The 15,507-nt window shown below is 36.5% G+C and overlaps 2 protein-coding genes across 2 annotated transcripts; one reads left to right on the forward strand and one right to left on the reverse strand.

The window, feature by feature from the left end:
- Positions 1-2,268: 2,268 nt before the first annotated feature.
- LOC102962526 (olfactory receptor 9K2-like) lies at positions 2,269-3,240 on the forward strand. The gene has a single exon (XM_042993695.1). The coding sequence runs from the start codon at positions 2,299-2,301 to the stop codon at positions 3,238-3,240; it is 942 nt and encodes a 313-aa protein (XP_042849629.1). The 5' UTR covers positions 2,269-2,298.
- Positions 3,241-13,789: 10,549 nt separating this feature from the next.
- On the reverse strand, positions 13,790-14,803 carry LOC102962811 (olfactory receptor 9K2-like). The gene has a single exon (XM_007081567.2). The coding sequence runs from the start codon at positions 14,750-14,752 to the stop codon at positions 13,790-13,792; it is 963 nt and encodes a 320-aa protein (XP_007081629.1). The 5' UTR covers positions 14,753-14,803.
- Between the last annotated feature and the right edge of the window lie 704 nt (positions 14,804-15,507).

Below are 15,507 nucleotides of genomic sequence, written 5' to 3' on the forward strand. Positions count from 1 at the left end.
ACAGAATATACTTTCTTCTCGAGTGCACATGGAACATTCTCCAAGATAGATCATATACTGGGTCACAAAACAGCCCTTCATAAGTTTACAAGAATTGAAATTATACCATGCATACTTTCAGACCACAATGCTATGAAGCTTGAAATCAACCACAGGAAAAAGTCTGGAAAACCTCCCAAAGCATGGAGGTTAAAGAACACCCTACTAACGAATGAGTGGGTCAACCAGGCAATTAGAGAAGAAATTAAAATATATATGGAAACAAACGAAAATGAAAATACAACAATCCAAACGCTTTGGGATGCAGCGAAGGCAGTCCTGAGAGGAAAATACATTGCAATCCAGGCCTATCTCAAGAAACAAGAAAAATCCCAAATACAAAATCTAACAGCACACCTAAAGGAAATAGAAGCAGAACAGCAAAGGCAGCCTAAACCCAGCAGAAGAAGAGAAATAATAAAGATCAGAGCAGAAATAAACAATATAGAATCTAAAAAAACGGTAGAGCAGATCAACGAAACCAAGAGTCGGTTTTTTGAAAAAATAAACAAAATTGACAAACCTCTAGCCAGGCTTCTCAAAAAGAAAAGGGAGATGACCCAAATAGATAAAATCATGAATGAAAATGGAATGATTACAACCAATCCCTCAGAGATACAAACAATTATCAGGGAATACTATGAAAAATTATACGCCAGCAAATTGGACAACCTGGAAGAAATGGACAAATTTCTAAACACCCACACTCTTCCAAAACTCAATCAGGAGGAAATAGAAAGCTTGAACAGACCCATAACCAGCGAAGAAATTGAATCGGTTATCAAAAATCTCCCAACAAATAAGAGTCCAGGACCAGATGGCTTCCCAGGGGAGTTCTACCAGACGTTTAAAGCAGAGATAATACCTATCCTTCTCAAGCTATTCCAAGAAATAGAAAGGGAAGGAAAACTTTCAGACTCATTCTATGAAGCCAGTATTACTTTGATTCCTAAACCAGACAGAGACCCAGTAAAAAAAGAGAACTACAGGCCAATATCCCTGATGAATATGGATGCAAAAATTCTTAATAAGATACTAGCAAATCGAGTTCAACAGCATATAAAAAGAATTATTCACCATGATCAAGTGGGATTCATTCCTGGGATGCAGGGCTGGTTCAACATTCGCAAATCGATCAACGTGATACATCACATTAACAAAAAAAAAGAGAAGAACCATATGATCCTGTCAATCGATGCAGAAAAGGCCTTTGACAAAATCCAGCACCCTTTCTTAATAAAAACCCTTGAGAAAGTCGGGATAGAAGGAACATACTTAAAGATCATAAAGGCCATTTATGAAAAGCCCACAGCTAACATCATCCTCAACGGGGAAAAACTGAGAGCTTTTTCCCTGAGATCAGGAACACGACAGGGATGCCCACTGTCACCGCTGTTGTTTAATATAGTGTTGGAAGTTCTAGCATCAGCAATCAGACAACAAAAGGAAATCAAAGGCATCAAAATTGGCAAAGATGAAGTCAAGCTTTCGCTTTTTGCAGATGACATGATATATATATATATATAGAGAGAGAGAGAGAGAGAGAGAGAGACAGACAGACAGAGACAGAGACACAGAGAGACAGAGAGAGACAGAGAGAGAGAGGGAGATGGAAAGAGTGTGTCCAGGAGACTTAAAAAGGAAAAGAGCATGAGTTTTGTCTTTTTTCTGGGTCTGAGGTTTTTATTGAAGATGGTGGTCTGCTGTACGTGTCCTCTCAGGCAACCAGGAACTGGTTTGAAGAAAGACAAGGGCCCAGGTGTTATTCCTTGGAACCAGGGGCTCTTGGCTTGGAGATATCTAACTTGGTGTCCTGGAATATGCATATGATAGATTTATAAGGTCCTTTTCAACTGATCTTTTCTTAGATGTTATTTTTTCTAGAGAATCATTACCTCCATGTCCCTTACCTCCATGTCCCTTATTTGCATTACAAAGCATGTAGAAAGTGGGGTGGGGCTGCAGGGCCTAGAAAGAATAGAAGTAGGGAAAAAAAGCATCTTTTTCTCTCTTAGGGTCCCTTAGGTTTCCCTGTCTCAATACAGTTCCAATACTTATAGAAATACAGCCCCAAAACTAACTTTTTGATTCATCATCGGTTGTAATTGGCTTAAACTTAAGTCAGAATAATTTATAAAGTTAATGAACAATGATTATAGAATAACTTAACAAATCCTAATATTGTAAGAGATTATTTGGAGCATGGATCAAATCCAGAGTTCATTTGTTTTGCCTTGTGCCTCTCAGCAGGTTTCTGCCATGGGTGACAGGGGAACAGACAATCACTCGGAAGTGACTGACTTCATCCTTATAGGCTTCAGGGTCCGCTCCGAGCTCCACATTCTCCTCTTCCTGATCTTTCTGCTTGTGTATGCCATGATCCTCCTAGGGAATGTTGGGATGATGACCATTATTATGACTGATCCCCGGCTGAACACACCCATGTATTTCTTCCTAGGCAACCTGTCCTTCATTGATCTCTTCTATTCGTCTGTTATTGCACCCAAGGCCATGATCAACTTCTGGTCTGAGAGCAAGTCCATCTCTTTTGCAGGCTGTGTGACCCAATTCTGTCTCTTTGCCCTCTTCATGGTGGCAGAGGGATTTCTCCTGGCAGCCATGGCCTATGACCGCTTCATTGCCATCTGCAACCCACTCCTCTACTCTGTCCAGATGACAGCACGTCTCTGCACTCAGTTGGTGGCTGGTTCCTTTTTATGCGGCTGCATCAGCTCAGTTCTTCAGACAAGCACGACATTTACTTTGCCATTTTGTGGTTCTCGGGCTATTGACCACTTTTTCTGTGATATTCGCCCACTTCAGAGACTATCTTGTTCTGACCTCTTCATCTATAGAATGATTTCTTTTTCCTTATCCAGCATCATTACCTTGCCTACAATAATTGTCATTATTGTGTCCTATATGTATATTGTATCCACAGTACTAAAGATACGCTCCTCTGAGGGACGTAAGAAAGCGTTCTCCACTTGCAGCTCTCACCTAGGAGTCGTGAGTGTGCTGTATGGTGCTGTGTTTTTTACATATCTCACTCCGGACAGATTTCCTGAGCTGAGTAAAGTGACCTCCTTATGCTATACCTTAGTCACTCCCATGTTGAATCCTTTGATTTACTCTCTGAGAAACAAAGATGTCAAAGAGGCTCTAAAAAAACTTTTAGAGATGAAAAATGCTATTCCTTGATTATTATTTCTCATCCATCGAAGGTATTGTGGCTATTTCTTTCATCTTTCTTGTGACCATTAATGAAAATTAATCTCCTGAACATCATAAAAATATTAACACAGCTTTTTCAAGATGATGTGTGTTCCACATATTACATTTTTTTTGCTCAGGGACATTGTTAATCCAAAATGTCCTTGATATCAGAAATGTCCTGGACATTAGGGCAGCATTTTTCAAGTTGAACCTTCCCACTGATCTAAAATAACATTTTATTTCCTGAATTGACTTTTATATTTTTATAGCTTGCTGTTAAATGTGATTTTGATATTTTATTATAGTGTACGAACAGTACTTGTTAAACAGTTATCAAACATTCAGTTTGACAAGTGAAAAAAGTATTATAAAATACTTTCACCAGCATTTTATATGTCATGTATTGAGAAGAAGTATAATAAGGAGAAAAAAAGATAAGTAATCTTCATAATACATATTAACTTGAAATATTGTTTATTGATGTGTTAGAGGCTCTGAGGCCCTCTAGGTGCTGGATCCCAACTGATATGAAGAAACAAGTGGGACAAAGAGAACTGCAAATATTTCTCAGTAGTCACTTCCTCAGTTGGGATCTTCATAATTTTTTTGTGTTAATTATTCTATGAAATACTTTTTGAAAATTATAGCAGGAAGGTAGTCATCAAATACTGTATGATCCAAAATCACTCTTTTATGCTTTAGAATATTTATTTATTTGATTAATTTTCTTGATTACTTATTTGATATGTTCTCATCTTGGGGTAAGCTCAGGTATAAATAAGGTCATTCTTTTGGGGGGATGCATATATGTATTTAATTTTATTTTTGAAAATGTAAAGTGTTTACATAGTTAAAAGTCAAAACTGTATACAAATATATTCAGAGAAATCTCACTGCCATCTCTTTCTTCTCCATGGTGTTGCCACCAGCTCCTTATGAGAAACCATTTTCAGTAAGTTTCTGATTTAACCTTCCTGGATAAATTTTTGCATAGTTAAATAAATAAGTGCACACATAAATAAATGCCTTTTAAAAAGTTCTTCTTACCTGGAAAGTAGCATACCATATACAGTCTTTTATACTTTGCTTTTATTTTTTGTTTTTGCTTTTATTTATTTATTTTAAAATTTTAAAGATGTTTTTATTTTTTTTAATGGTTAATTTAATTTAATTTAATTTTAATCTATGTTAGTTAACATATAGTGTATTAATGATTTCAGGAGTAGAATCCAGTGATTCATCACTTACATATAACATGCAGTGCTCATCCCAACAAGTGTTGTCTTTAATGCCCATGAACCATTTAGCCCATCCCGCCACCCACCTCCCCTCCAGCAACCCTCAGTTTGTTTTCTGTATTTAAGAGTCGCGTATGGTTTGCCTCCCTCTCTTTTTTTATCTTATTTGTCCTTCCCTTCCCCTGTGTTCATCTGTTTTGTTTCCTAAATTATACATGTGAGTGAAATTATATGATATTCATCTTTCTCTGACTTATTTCACTTAGCATAATACACTGTAGTTCCATCCAGGCTGTTGCAAATGGCAAAATTTCATTTTTTTGATCACCAAGGAATATTCCATTGTATATATACACCACTTCTTCTTTATCCATTTGTCATTTGATGGATATTTGGGCTCTTTCCATAATTTAGCTATTGTTGGTAGTGCTGCTATAAATTTTGGGGGTGCATGTGTCCCTTCAAATCAGCGTTTTTGTATCCTTTGAATAAATACTTAGCAGTGAAATTGTTGGGTCATAGACGAGCTGTATAATTAAGTTTTTGAGAAACCTCCAAACTGTTTCCAGAGTGACTGCACCGGTCTGCATTCCTACTAACAGTGCAAAAGTGTTCCCCTTTCTCTACATCCTCGTCAACATCTGTTGCTTCCTGAGTTACTAATTTTAGCCATCCTGACAGGTGTGAGGTGGTATCTCATTGTGGTTTTGATTTGTATTTCCCTCATGATGAGTGATGTTGAGCCTCTTTTCTTGTGTGTGTTGGCCCTCTGGATGTTAAATAAAATCATTCTTTAGGGAGCTTACAATTTAGTGTGAGAGTCACAGCTTACACAGGGAATTATAATCCAGAGATGTGTATGCCAATAATACATACAAGTGGTAAGATTGTGGTTGGTAATAAGTGAAAATCTGCAGCGCTATGTGGAAGATATATTGAAAAGGAATAAGATTGGAGTCAGGGAAACTGCTGAATCAATTCGTATTATTGATGAAAGCTTGAAGTATGCCAATGTAAATCTAAAAAGGCTGATTTGAAAAGCTGCACATAAAATACACAGTACTGGGGCACCTGCGTGGCTCAGGTGATGAAACAATTCACTTTTTTTTTTTTTTAACGTTTATTTATTTTTGAGACAGTGAGAGACAGAGCATGAACAGGGGAGGAGCAGAGAGAGAGGGAGACACGGAATCCGAAACAGGCTCCAGGCTCTGCACTGTCAGCACAGAGCCTGACATGGGGCTTGAACTCATGGACAGTGAGATCATGACCTGAGCCGAAGTCCGATGCTTAACCGACTGAACCACCCAGGCGCCCCATGAAGCAATTGACTCTTGATCTCAGCTCAGGTCATGATCTCTTGGTTTGTGAGATCAAGCCCCACGTTGTTGCGCTGGGCTCTGTGCTGACGGCACAGACCCTGCTTGGGCTTCTCTCTCTCCCCATCTTCCCCTCTCAAAATAAATACACTTAAAAAAATACACAGAACTGATTAGCTGATTAGTATGAGGAGAGTACACCAAAGGAAGTGTGTCTCACATTTTTGAACTTGTATGATGTGCTTGGTGATGGTAAAAAATAAAGAAAGGAGTTCTCAGCAAACTAGGAATAGAGGGGAATTTCCTAAACTTGAAAAAGAACATTAAAAAAAAAAAAAAAAACTACGGTTAAGATTATATTTAATGCTGACAAACTAGAAGCTTTCCTGCTAAGACGGGAATAAGGCAAGGATGTCTCCCCTGATCACAACTTCCAGGATCCTTTTGCAAGTCTTAGGTAATGCAAAAGGCAAAAAGGGAAATAAAAGTGGCTGAATTATGTCTTCCCAAACTCTTATGTTGTAGCCCTAACCTCCATTACTGTAATATGTGCCTCTATTTGGACACAGGGCTTTTAAATAGGTCATTAAAATACGGCTGTTACGGTGGATTCAAATAGAATCTGACTGGTGTCTATAAGAGATTAGGACACACAGAGAGACACTAGCTGTGCACATGTACGGAGGGATGACCATGTGAAGAGAGAGCGAGAGGCAAACAGCTGCAAGCCAAGGAGAGAGACCTCAGAGGAAACCTAATCTGCGGGCACCTTATTCTTGGACTTTGAGTCTCCATAACTATGAGAAAATAAATTTGTTATTTAAGCCACCCAATCTATGGTATTTTTGTTTTAGAAGCCCTAGAAAACTATTCCAAAAAGGTATACAGAAGGGGAGAAGAAAAAAAAAAAAAACAACTTTTTTTTCACATGATTCTATGTAGAAAATCTGAGAGAATTGACAAAAACAAACAAACAAACCCTGAAACAGAGATTATACAAAGTTTGTGGGATATATGGTTAACATACAAAAGTTAATTGCTTTCCATACACTAGTAATGAGCAAGTGGAATTTAAGTTAAAAACATAATATCATTTCTATTATCATCCTTACCTTGAAATAAAATATGTATGTATAAATCTCACAAAATATGTACAAGATCTATAGAGGGAAAATTATAAAACTCTAACGGAAGAAATTAAAGACCTAAATAAATGGAGAGACATTATACGTTTGTGGAAAGGAAGACTCAATATTGTCAAGATGTCAGTTTTCGCCAACTCAATCAACACATTCACTGAAACCCCAATCAAAATTTCAGCAAATAGTTTTATGGATACTGACAAACCTTAGAAGTTGAATCTAAAGTGTATATGGAGAGGCAAAAGACCAGAATAACCAACACAATATTGAAGGAGAAGAACAGAATCAGGGACTGACACCACACAACTTCAAGACTGACTATATAGCTACAATAATCAAAACAGTGTGGTACTGGTGAAAGAATAAAAAGATAGATCAATGGAATAGAATAGAGAGATAGAAATAGAATGACATCAATAGAACCAACTGATCTTTGACAGAGGAACAAAGATAAGAAATGGAGGGGAAAAACAGGCTATTTAACAAAGAGTACTGGAATACCTAGACACCCACATACAAAAATGTGAACCTAGATATAAATCTAACAGTATTCACAAAAATTACTCAAATGAACTGTCGACCTAAATGTAAAACACAAAAATGTAACTTTTCCTAGAAGATAATATGAGAGAAACATAGATGACCTTGGGTATGGTGATGCCTTTTTAGATACAATACCAGAGTCATGCGCCATGAACAATATAACTGATAAGTGGGACTCCACTAAAATTAAAAACTTCTGCTCTGCCAAAGACATTGCCAAAAAATTAGAAGAAATGAGACAGGCTGGGGGAAAATATTTTCAAAAGACATATCTGATAAAGGATATCCAAAATATGCAAAGAACTCTTAGTACCGAACTGTAAAAAAACAATCTGATTGGTCCAATGTCTTGAACTGACAGATCACAAACAAAGATATACAGATGTTCAAATAAACATATGAAAAGATGTTCCACATCATATGTCATAGAGAATGCAAATAAAAACAAGATGTGCTATAATCCTATCAAAATCACCCAAATCCAGAAACCTGACAATATCAAATAGTAGTGAGCATATGGAGCAAAAGGAACTCTTTACATTTTCAGTAGAAATTCAAATAGTACAAGTACTTTGGAAGACAATCTGGTAGTTTCTTATAGAACTAAATATACTGTCACTGATCTGCAATACAGAAATTGCCCCTTGCTGTTTACCCAGTGGAGTTGAAAATTTATGTCCGCACAAGAACCTAGAGCAGTTTTATTCATAATTGCTCAAATTTGAAAGCCACCAAGATTTCCTTCAGTAAGTGAATGGATAAACCGTGGTACATCCAGAGAATAGAATATTATTCAACACTAAAAAGAAATGAGCTACCAGTGTGAAAAGAGAAGGAGGAAGTTTAATTGCGTAGTACTAAGTGAAAGAAGCCAGTGTGAAAAGTCTCCCTATTATATGATTCCAACTCTACGACATTCTGGAAAAGACAAAACTTATGGTGACAGAAAAAAAGATTGGCAGTTGCCAGGAGTTGTGGGATGAAGAGAAAGAGCACAGAACATTTTTAGGGCAGTGAAAATACTCTACATGATACCATAATTATAGATACAGGTCATTATATATATAATACCATGTATATATACATAGATGTACATATATGTACAGAATATACAATACCAAGAATGTACCCTGAAGTAGACTATGAATTTTGGATGATAAAATATGTTAACACAGGTTGATCAATTGTAATAAATTATGCCAGCCTGGTGAGGGATGTTAATTAAGGGGTTTTAAGCTCTGGAAGGACATGGAAGAATCATAGATACATATTACTATGTGAAAGAAGCCAATCTTGAAAGGGTACATACTGCCTGATTCCCACTATATAACATTTCAGTTGTATTTTTAAACTGCAGAATACATTTTTGAAATAATTTCTGTATTTTTCTTGTTATTTGCCTGTTTATTTATTTATTTATTGACTGTTTTATTGGCTTTTGTTTGCTCTGAGACGTCATTTGTGTCACTTGTCAGAGGCACAACCTTAGGCTTGTGAGTACTCTTGGATGACAGTGGTTTTATTGAGGCTAGTTTCTGCTGTATCCTCCCCTGAACATTTTATTGGATGTACCTCTGTAGGTTTCCTAGCTAGCAGGGAAGCTCCATTAATTCTCCTTTTGTTCTATTGTTTTGACAGCATTGTGGGGCAGATATTTCTCTACTGTCCGATCCATTGTTTTTGTCACCTCTGCAAGGATAGCCTTTAAGTCCAGTCTTTGAGGTTTGCCCCCAACCTATGAGGGCCTTCTTCACTGTCTCCTTCCCTGGTTCTCTCTGGTAAACTTCTACGTGGTCTGCATGTAGCTTTTTGTTCTCATGGAGGTACCAGCTTATCACCAAATGTGTATAATGTTTGAGAGTCACTTATGCCTATGCTTGAATTTTCCCACTTTTTTCCAAATAAATTCAGTTCACTTGAGGAGAGCTTTGGGGCCCTCTGTTATGGACTGCCTTTCTTTCTAGGTAAAACCTGTGTTCACCTGTTCTGGAACTGGGACAGGGGCAGTGGCCCAGCTCTCTCAGAGTGACATCCTGGATTTAGAACAGGTTTCTGGGTGAGTTCAGTAGCCCATAGTTTTCCAAGCTTGTTTTTCTTGACATAGAACCTCTATCCTTTGAACTGAGGCAACTAAAATTGGGGAACCCATTATTCTTGCCCTATCATGCATGGGGTAGATCTCCTACCCTATGAATGGGCTTTAGATAGAGGAAGACATCTCCAGACATTGTAGCCACTCTTCCCTTGAATAGAGCTTCTGCAGCATGGAGCTGGAGGGGAAAATGATTGTTTTCAGCCTGCCACTTTCGAGGTGATATGGTAGCTCTTGACTGGGATGTAAGGGAAGAGTCTCTAAGTTCTTTTCTGCACTTGCCTGTGTGCTTCCTATCATGTTGGGCTGGGAGAGAAGAGGGAGGGAGTAGGTCCTGATTCAAATAATACAAGCAAATGTTCCTATTGGCTTTACTCATAGTATCTAAAAGGTGAAAACACCTCAATTGCCCATGAATTTAAGAGCACATAAGGAAAATTTGGCCATATGTGTACAATGAAAAGCGGAATATGACTGAGCAATAAAAAAATGAATTACTTAAACAGATGATAAAATAATTAAATTTCAAATTCATTTTACTCAGTTAAAGAAGCCTACCAGAAACGAGTGCATACTGTATGCAGACTATAAATATATAAATATGCCACACACACAAAAAAAACAAAAAACAAAAACAGATCACTGGTGATGTGGAAATGGAGTTGGACAGAGGCATGGACTAATAGGGAGTATGATAATCTCTTAGAGGTAATGGAAATTTTCTGTATCTTATTGTGGTGATGGTTTTGTTGATGTATAAAACTGTTAAAATTCACAGAATTGTACATTCTGAACAAACATAGTTCATTTCACACAATTATTCTTCAGTAAAATATTTGAGAAAAAAAATCAGCAGAGCTTTTTTTTTTTAGATCCACAGACTTCATTTTAGAACAATGACTCAGATCTTTTTTTGCACTGAAAAACAGGCATCTACTCAAGGCAAGAGAAGATATTTATTGTAATAAAAAAATCAATGCAGAAAGTAGGATAAAACCTATTAAAAATATAATTACTATTAGTGTAGCAGCAGTGGAGGGAGGATTCACCACCATTAAAACTATCATTTAAATTAAGAAAACTTTACCAGTTATTGATGCTACAGTCAGCTATAATTATATATTTAATGGAAAGTCAGTAGATGCGTTGGAAGAAATTTCTTATGTGCATTATATTTTAGGTAAGGGTATTATTTAGGTACCAACAATGATGTTTTTAAAAAACCCAGTAATTCCTAAATCAAAATATTAGCTATATAGTATTAAAATGGCTTTTTACATGACTTGCACTACAACTTTGATTATTTGATGACCAGCCTTATAATGTATATATCATATTTAGAGAATTACATATGTGTAAATTTATGTGTATGTATGAATTGATGCATATATTTTTATTAATTTATATTAACATGCTAGTTAAAGCTATTATTATTTTTGCTGCTTATCCCTGCTTTCAGAGATACTCTATACAGCATGTGCATCTTCTTGGAATCTAAAAGTAAAATGAGAAGAGCAAATTCCAAACAAGAATGAGCACAGAATATACCTGAATATAATTCCTGTAGCAATGCCAGAAAGTACTGGACATCAGGAAAAGAAGAGAAAAAGTCAGCATTGAAAAATTACTGCATGTGTCATCTTACGGTGAGGTCTGTTAGCTTCTCCCTCTGCCTGAGGATTCTTTTCTGAGTCATTTGGATGATGCTGAACACACTGGGGAGTGAAATAACCAGTGATCATTCTCACAAAAGTATCCTGGAGAGAGAGAGAGAGAGAGAGAGAGAGAGAGAGAGAGAGAAAGAGAAAGAGAGAAAGAGACAGAGATACACAGAGAGACAGAGACAAAAAGACAGAGAGTCAGAGACCATGATTGTTAGGGCCTTTTTTCTCAGTTTGATAAAGGATTGCTAATATTCAGTGGATGAAGATTCAAAGAATGAGGAGCCTCTTTCTTTGCAGGCTCGTTCCATTATAGGACCCAGAATGTTGGCAAAATGATTCTGCATTTTACTCGTAGGGGAGGGTTAGTAAAATGTGCCTCTCTCATCCTAAACATCTTTCTGCTTCCTGTCAGGAAAAAGGCAAGACGCCATCTTAAATCTTCATCCAGTTTTTCTACCTAGTGAGTCCCCTATTTTCTTCAGTAACCTGTATTAAAAAAAAAAATGTGGGTGGAAGAGGTGACATTTGTTAAAGTATAAGGAAAGATGCTTAGAGAAAGGCATGGGTAGAGACATGAACAGATATAGCATATGATGATAAGATACTATTTTGCATTTAGTTGAGACTCTTGTTATTTTGGTTTGTTTTTAATCTTTTCTATTAGTTCTCAGCAAAAAGAAAAATAAAGACTGAAATAGCAAAGTTGGGTAATGCAAGCTCTGTCTATGGAAATGAAAACACAGGTACTCTTGCAGACATGGGATGCTTCTCCGCAGAGAGTGAAGTTACTGAGGGACAGAGAATGTTACTGTCTTTCTTCCTCTCTCAGACTTAACATAAATAATAGTAAAGGCATAAAGAAAGAACAAATCTGGTAGCCAATAAATATACAGATTTAACAAATAAGTATGAAATTTATGTCATGTAATCATTCAAGTAACTCTGAGATGTAGATATGTACCCCATTTTACAGGAGGAAATTACAAAGCAGAGATACTATGTATCTCTGTCTCAAAGTTATACTATGTATAACTTTCTCTAAGCTACATTGGCAAACACAGAATTTGAAAACTAAGTTTGACACCTGAGCTTATTTTTTAACTCTTAGGTTCATGATGAACTATATTACCCTTATATTTCCTTCCTCATTTAATGAGGTAGCATTTCTCCAGCAGAGATGCTCAAACATTAGAAGTCATTGTTCAGTTCTACATCATTCTCATGTTATCAACCAGCAATCAATATTCAGCTTACTTTAGCTGCCGTTCTAAAGGTCATCTCTTTCTTCACAGTCCCTAATAAGACTGCTTTTTGTAAAGCCATTGCAACCTCTTACATGGATGACCGCACAGTTTCTATGACTATTGTCTTCTCCTCCTGAATATTTATTTTCCATAAAGCTACCAGTATGGTTTTTGTGAAATGCCAAGTTGAATACAATACTGTCTTTTTGAAAAATCCCCAGAGCTTACCCCTTGTCTACAGAATAAAGGCTGTCTTCCTAGGCTCGACATATAGGTCTGCATGATTGCCATGAATTTCCTTTTAAGTCTCATCCCTCACTCTTTGTCTTGTGCGTTAAAATGACTTATTAAACTTCATGGAGTTCACCATATAGTTATTTATTTCTCTTTGCACAGAAACCTGCTCAATTCTACTTATTTATTTTGCAAAGCACTTAAGATTTCTCTCACCATCAAGAACATTCACCTCTAAAGGCTGCATTTTTTTTTTTTTGTATGTTCTATAAATGTGTTTTTCACTGAGTTTCTGTGTGGCGGTTTAGTTATCTGTTCAGCTCTTTTCTCCTCATCTGATTGTGAGCTTAAGTACAGATTATTTACACTTACGGATTTTCATATGGCAAAATGCACATCAAAATTCAATAAATATCATTTGATGAATTTTTTCTAAGGCATATACAACAAAAAATGAATTATCTTTGTTTTTGTTTCATTTTCTTTATGGTTTTCTTGTCAAGGGAGGATTTTCAAGAATAATTTAAGCCACAGAAAACTGTGAAATATGTGTGTCACTCATTGACCTTCTGGACAATTAAGAATGACTCATATGTCACTTTTAGGACTGTGTGCACTGCAGAGTAACTGTTTCTCTCATGCAGCATTCAAAAAGATTTCTGCAATAAATCAGATATTTTGTTCTGTCTTCTTACCATATCAGATTTTGTTACCCTACCAGTCACATACATATTACATAACACTTGTTCCTAAGTCAAAATAAACAATACACCCCAAACATCATCCTTAGAGTGCCAGCAGCAAACTTGGGATATATTTTCCCTAAAATCAAAATATATGGGAATCATTATCTTTACTCATATGAAGATGAAGTATGGCGAAAGCCATTCCACCCCAAAATCAACAGCCAGGCAAAATGTAGTCCTAATGTATCCTTCAGCTGTAAGTACGTGGGTTTCAAATACGCAAAATTTCCAAAATTAAATATTTCTAATATCAATGGACAAATTCTATGTGTCAATGCCTCCCCAGATTGTCATAATGCCTCTGCCTTTCAGTTATGTCACTGTTAAGATAGAATTAAATAAAAGTATTTTTTTCCCCAGAATCTTTCTCAAAGCTTCTTTGACATCTTTGTTTCTCAGGGAGTAAATCAAAGGATTCAGCATGGGAGTGACTAGGGTGTAGCACAACGAGGCCACTTTACTCAGCTCAGGAAATCTATCAGGGATGAAATACATAAAAATCACGGCACCGTACAACACACTCACGACTCCCAGGTGTGAGCTGCAAGTGGAGAATGCTTTCTTACGTCCCTCAGTGGATCTTATCTTGAGAACTGTGGACACAATATACATATAGGACACAATAATGACAATTATGGTAGGCAAAATAATAATGCTGCATAAGAAAAACGTAACCATGTTATGAAAGTAGAGGTCAGAACAAGATAGTCTCTGAAGTGGACGGTCATCACAGTAAAAGTGGTCAATGGCTCGGGAAGCACAAAAGGACAAAGTAAATGTTATGCTTGTCTGAAGAACTGAGCTGATGCAGCCGCATAAATAGGAACCAGCCACCAACTGAGTGCAGAGACGTGCTGACATCTGGACAGAGTAGAGGAGTGGGTTGCAGATGGCAATGAAGCGGTCATAGGCCATGGCTGCCAGGAGAAATCCCTCCGCCACGATGAAGAGGGCAAAGAGAAAGAGCTGGGTCACACAACCTGCAAAGGAGATTGACTTGCTCTCAGACCAGAAGTTGATCATGGCTTTGGGTGCAATAACAGATGAATAGAAGAGATCAATGAAGGACAGGTTGCCTAGGAAGAAATACATGGGTGTGTTCAGCCGGGGATCAGTCATAATAATGGTCATCATCCCAACATTCCCTAGGAGGATCATGGCATACACAAGCAGAAAGATCAGGAAGAGGAGAATGTGGAGCTCGGAGCGGACCCTGAAGCCTACCAGGATGAAGTCAGTTACTTCCGAGTGATTGTCTGTTCCTCTGTCACTCATGGCAGAAACCTGCTGATAGGCACAAGGCAAAATAAACAAATGAAATCTAGGCTTTGTTTCTAGTGGCATAAATAATTTCTTAAATGTAGAATAAATTATTTACATCTTAATTAACTATTGCACATAAAACAATTTTAATGTCATGAAGAATCAAGAATTTGCATTACATAATACTAGGCTTATGAGACTAATTAAGCAGTGAAAAAAATTTTCTGGGTCACTGTACTTAAATCATAAATTTGCTGTGAGTTCAGCCAATAAGTAGCATACAATATTGTCTAATTTCAATCAAATTTGAAATTTCTATTCTTAACATTTTTATAGTAAAATAATTTTCACAATCTAAAATAAGAGTGTTACTAGGATCTAAAATAGAGATATTACATGTAATCGCTGTGACAATGTTTATAGCCTGTGATAGCCAAGTCAGTGTTTGAATCATTACATGACAGTAATAAATATATTTTAAAATATTGTTACCTTATTTACCTCAATGTCTTTCCTTTTCATTATTACTGTATCCATCTTTGAAAATAGAATAAAAATAGATAAGTCTTTTGTGTGTTAAAATTAATAAAATTTAAAAACCACTAATCCTAGATCAAATAAAATGCTCTAAAGATCATTCTAAATAAATGGGCATTTCCTCAGATCAAGTCCATTCCCCCAAATAAAGGAATTTTTATTGCTTCGTTATAAATATTTTACTTCCACTAATAGTTGTTTAATTAAAATATGCCATAATCAGCTCCTTT

Source organism: Panthera tigris, chromosome B4 (assembly GCF_018350195.1).
Source record: "Panthera tigris isolate Pti1 chromosome B4, P.tigris_Pti1_mat1.1, whole genome shotgun sequence".
NCBI lineage: Eukaryota > Metazoa > Chordata > Mammalia > Carnivora > Felidae > Panthera > Panthera tigris.

Excerpts from the sequence above, each read along its gene's own strand:
- LOC102962811 (XM_007081567.2), bottom strand. The coding sequence starts at position 14,752 with ATGAGTGACAGAGGAACAGACAATCACTCGGAAGTAACTGACTTCATC.
- LOC102962526 (XM_042993695.1), top strand. The coding sequence starts at position 2,299 with ATGGGTGACAGGGGAACAGACAATCACTCGGAAGTGACTGACTTCATC.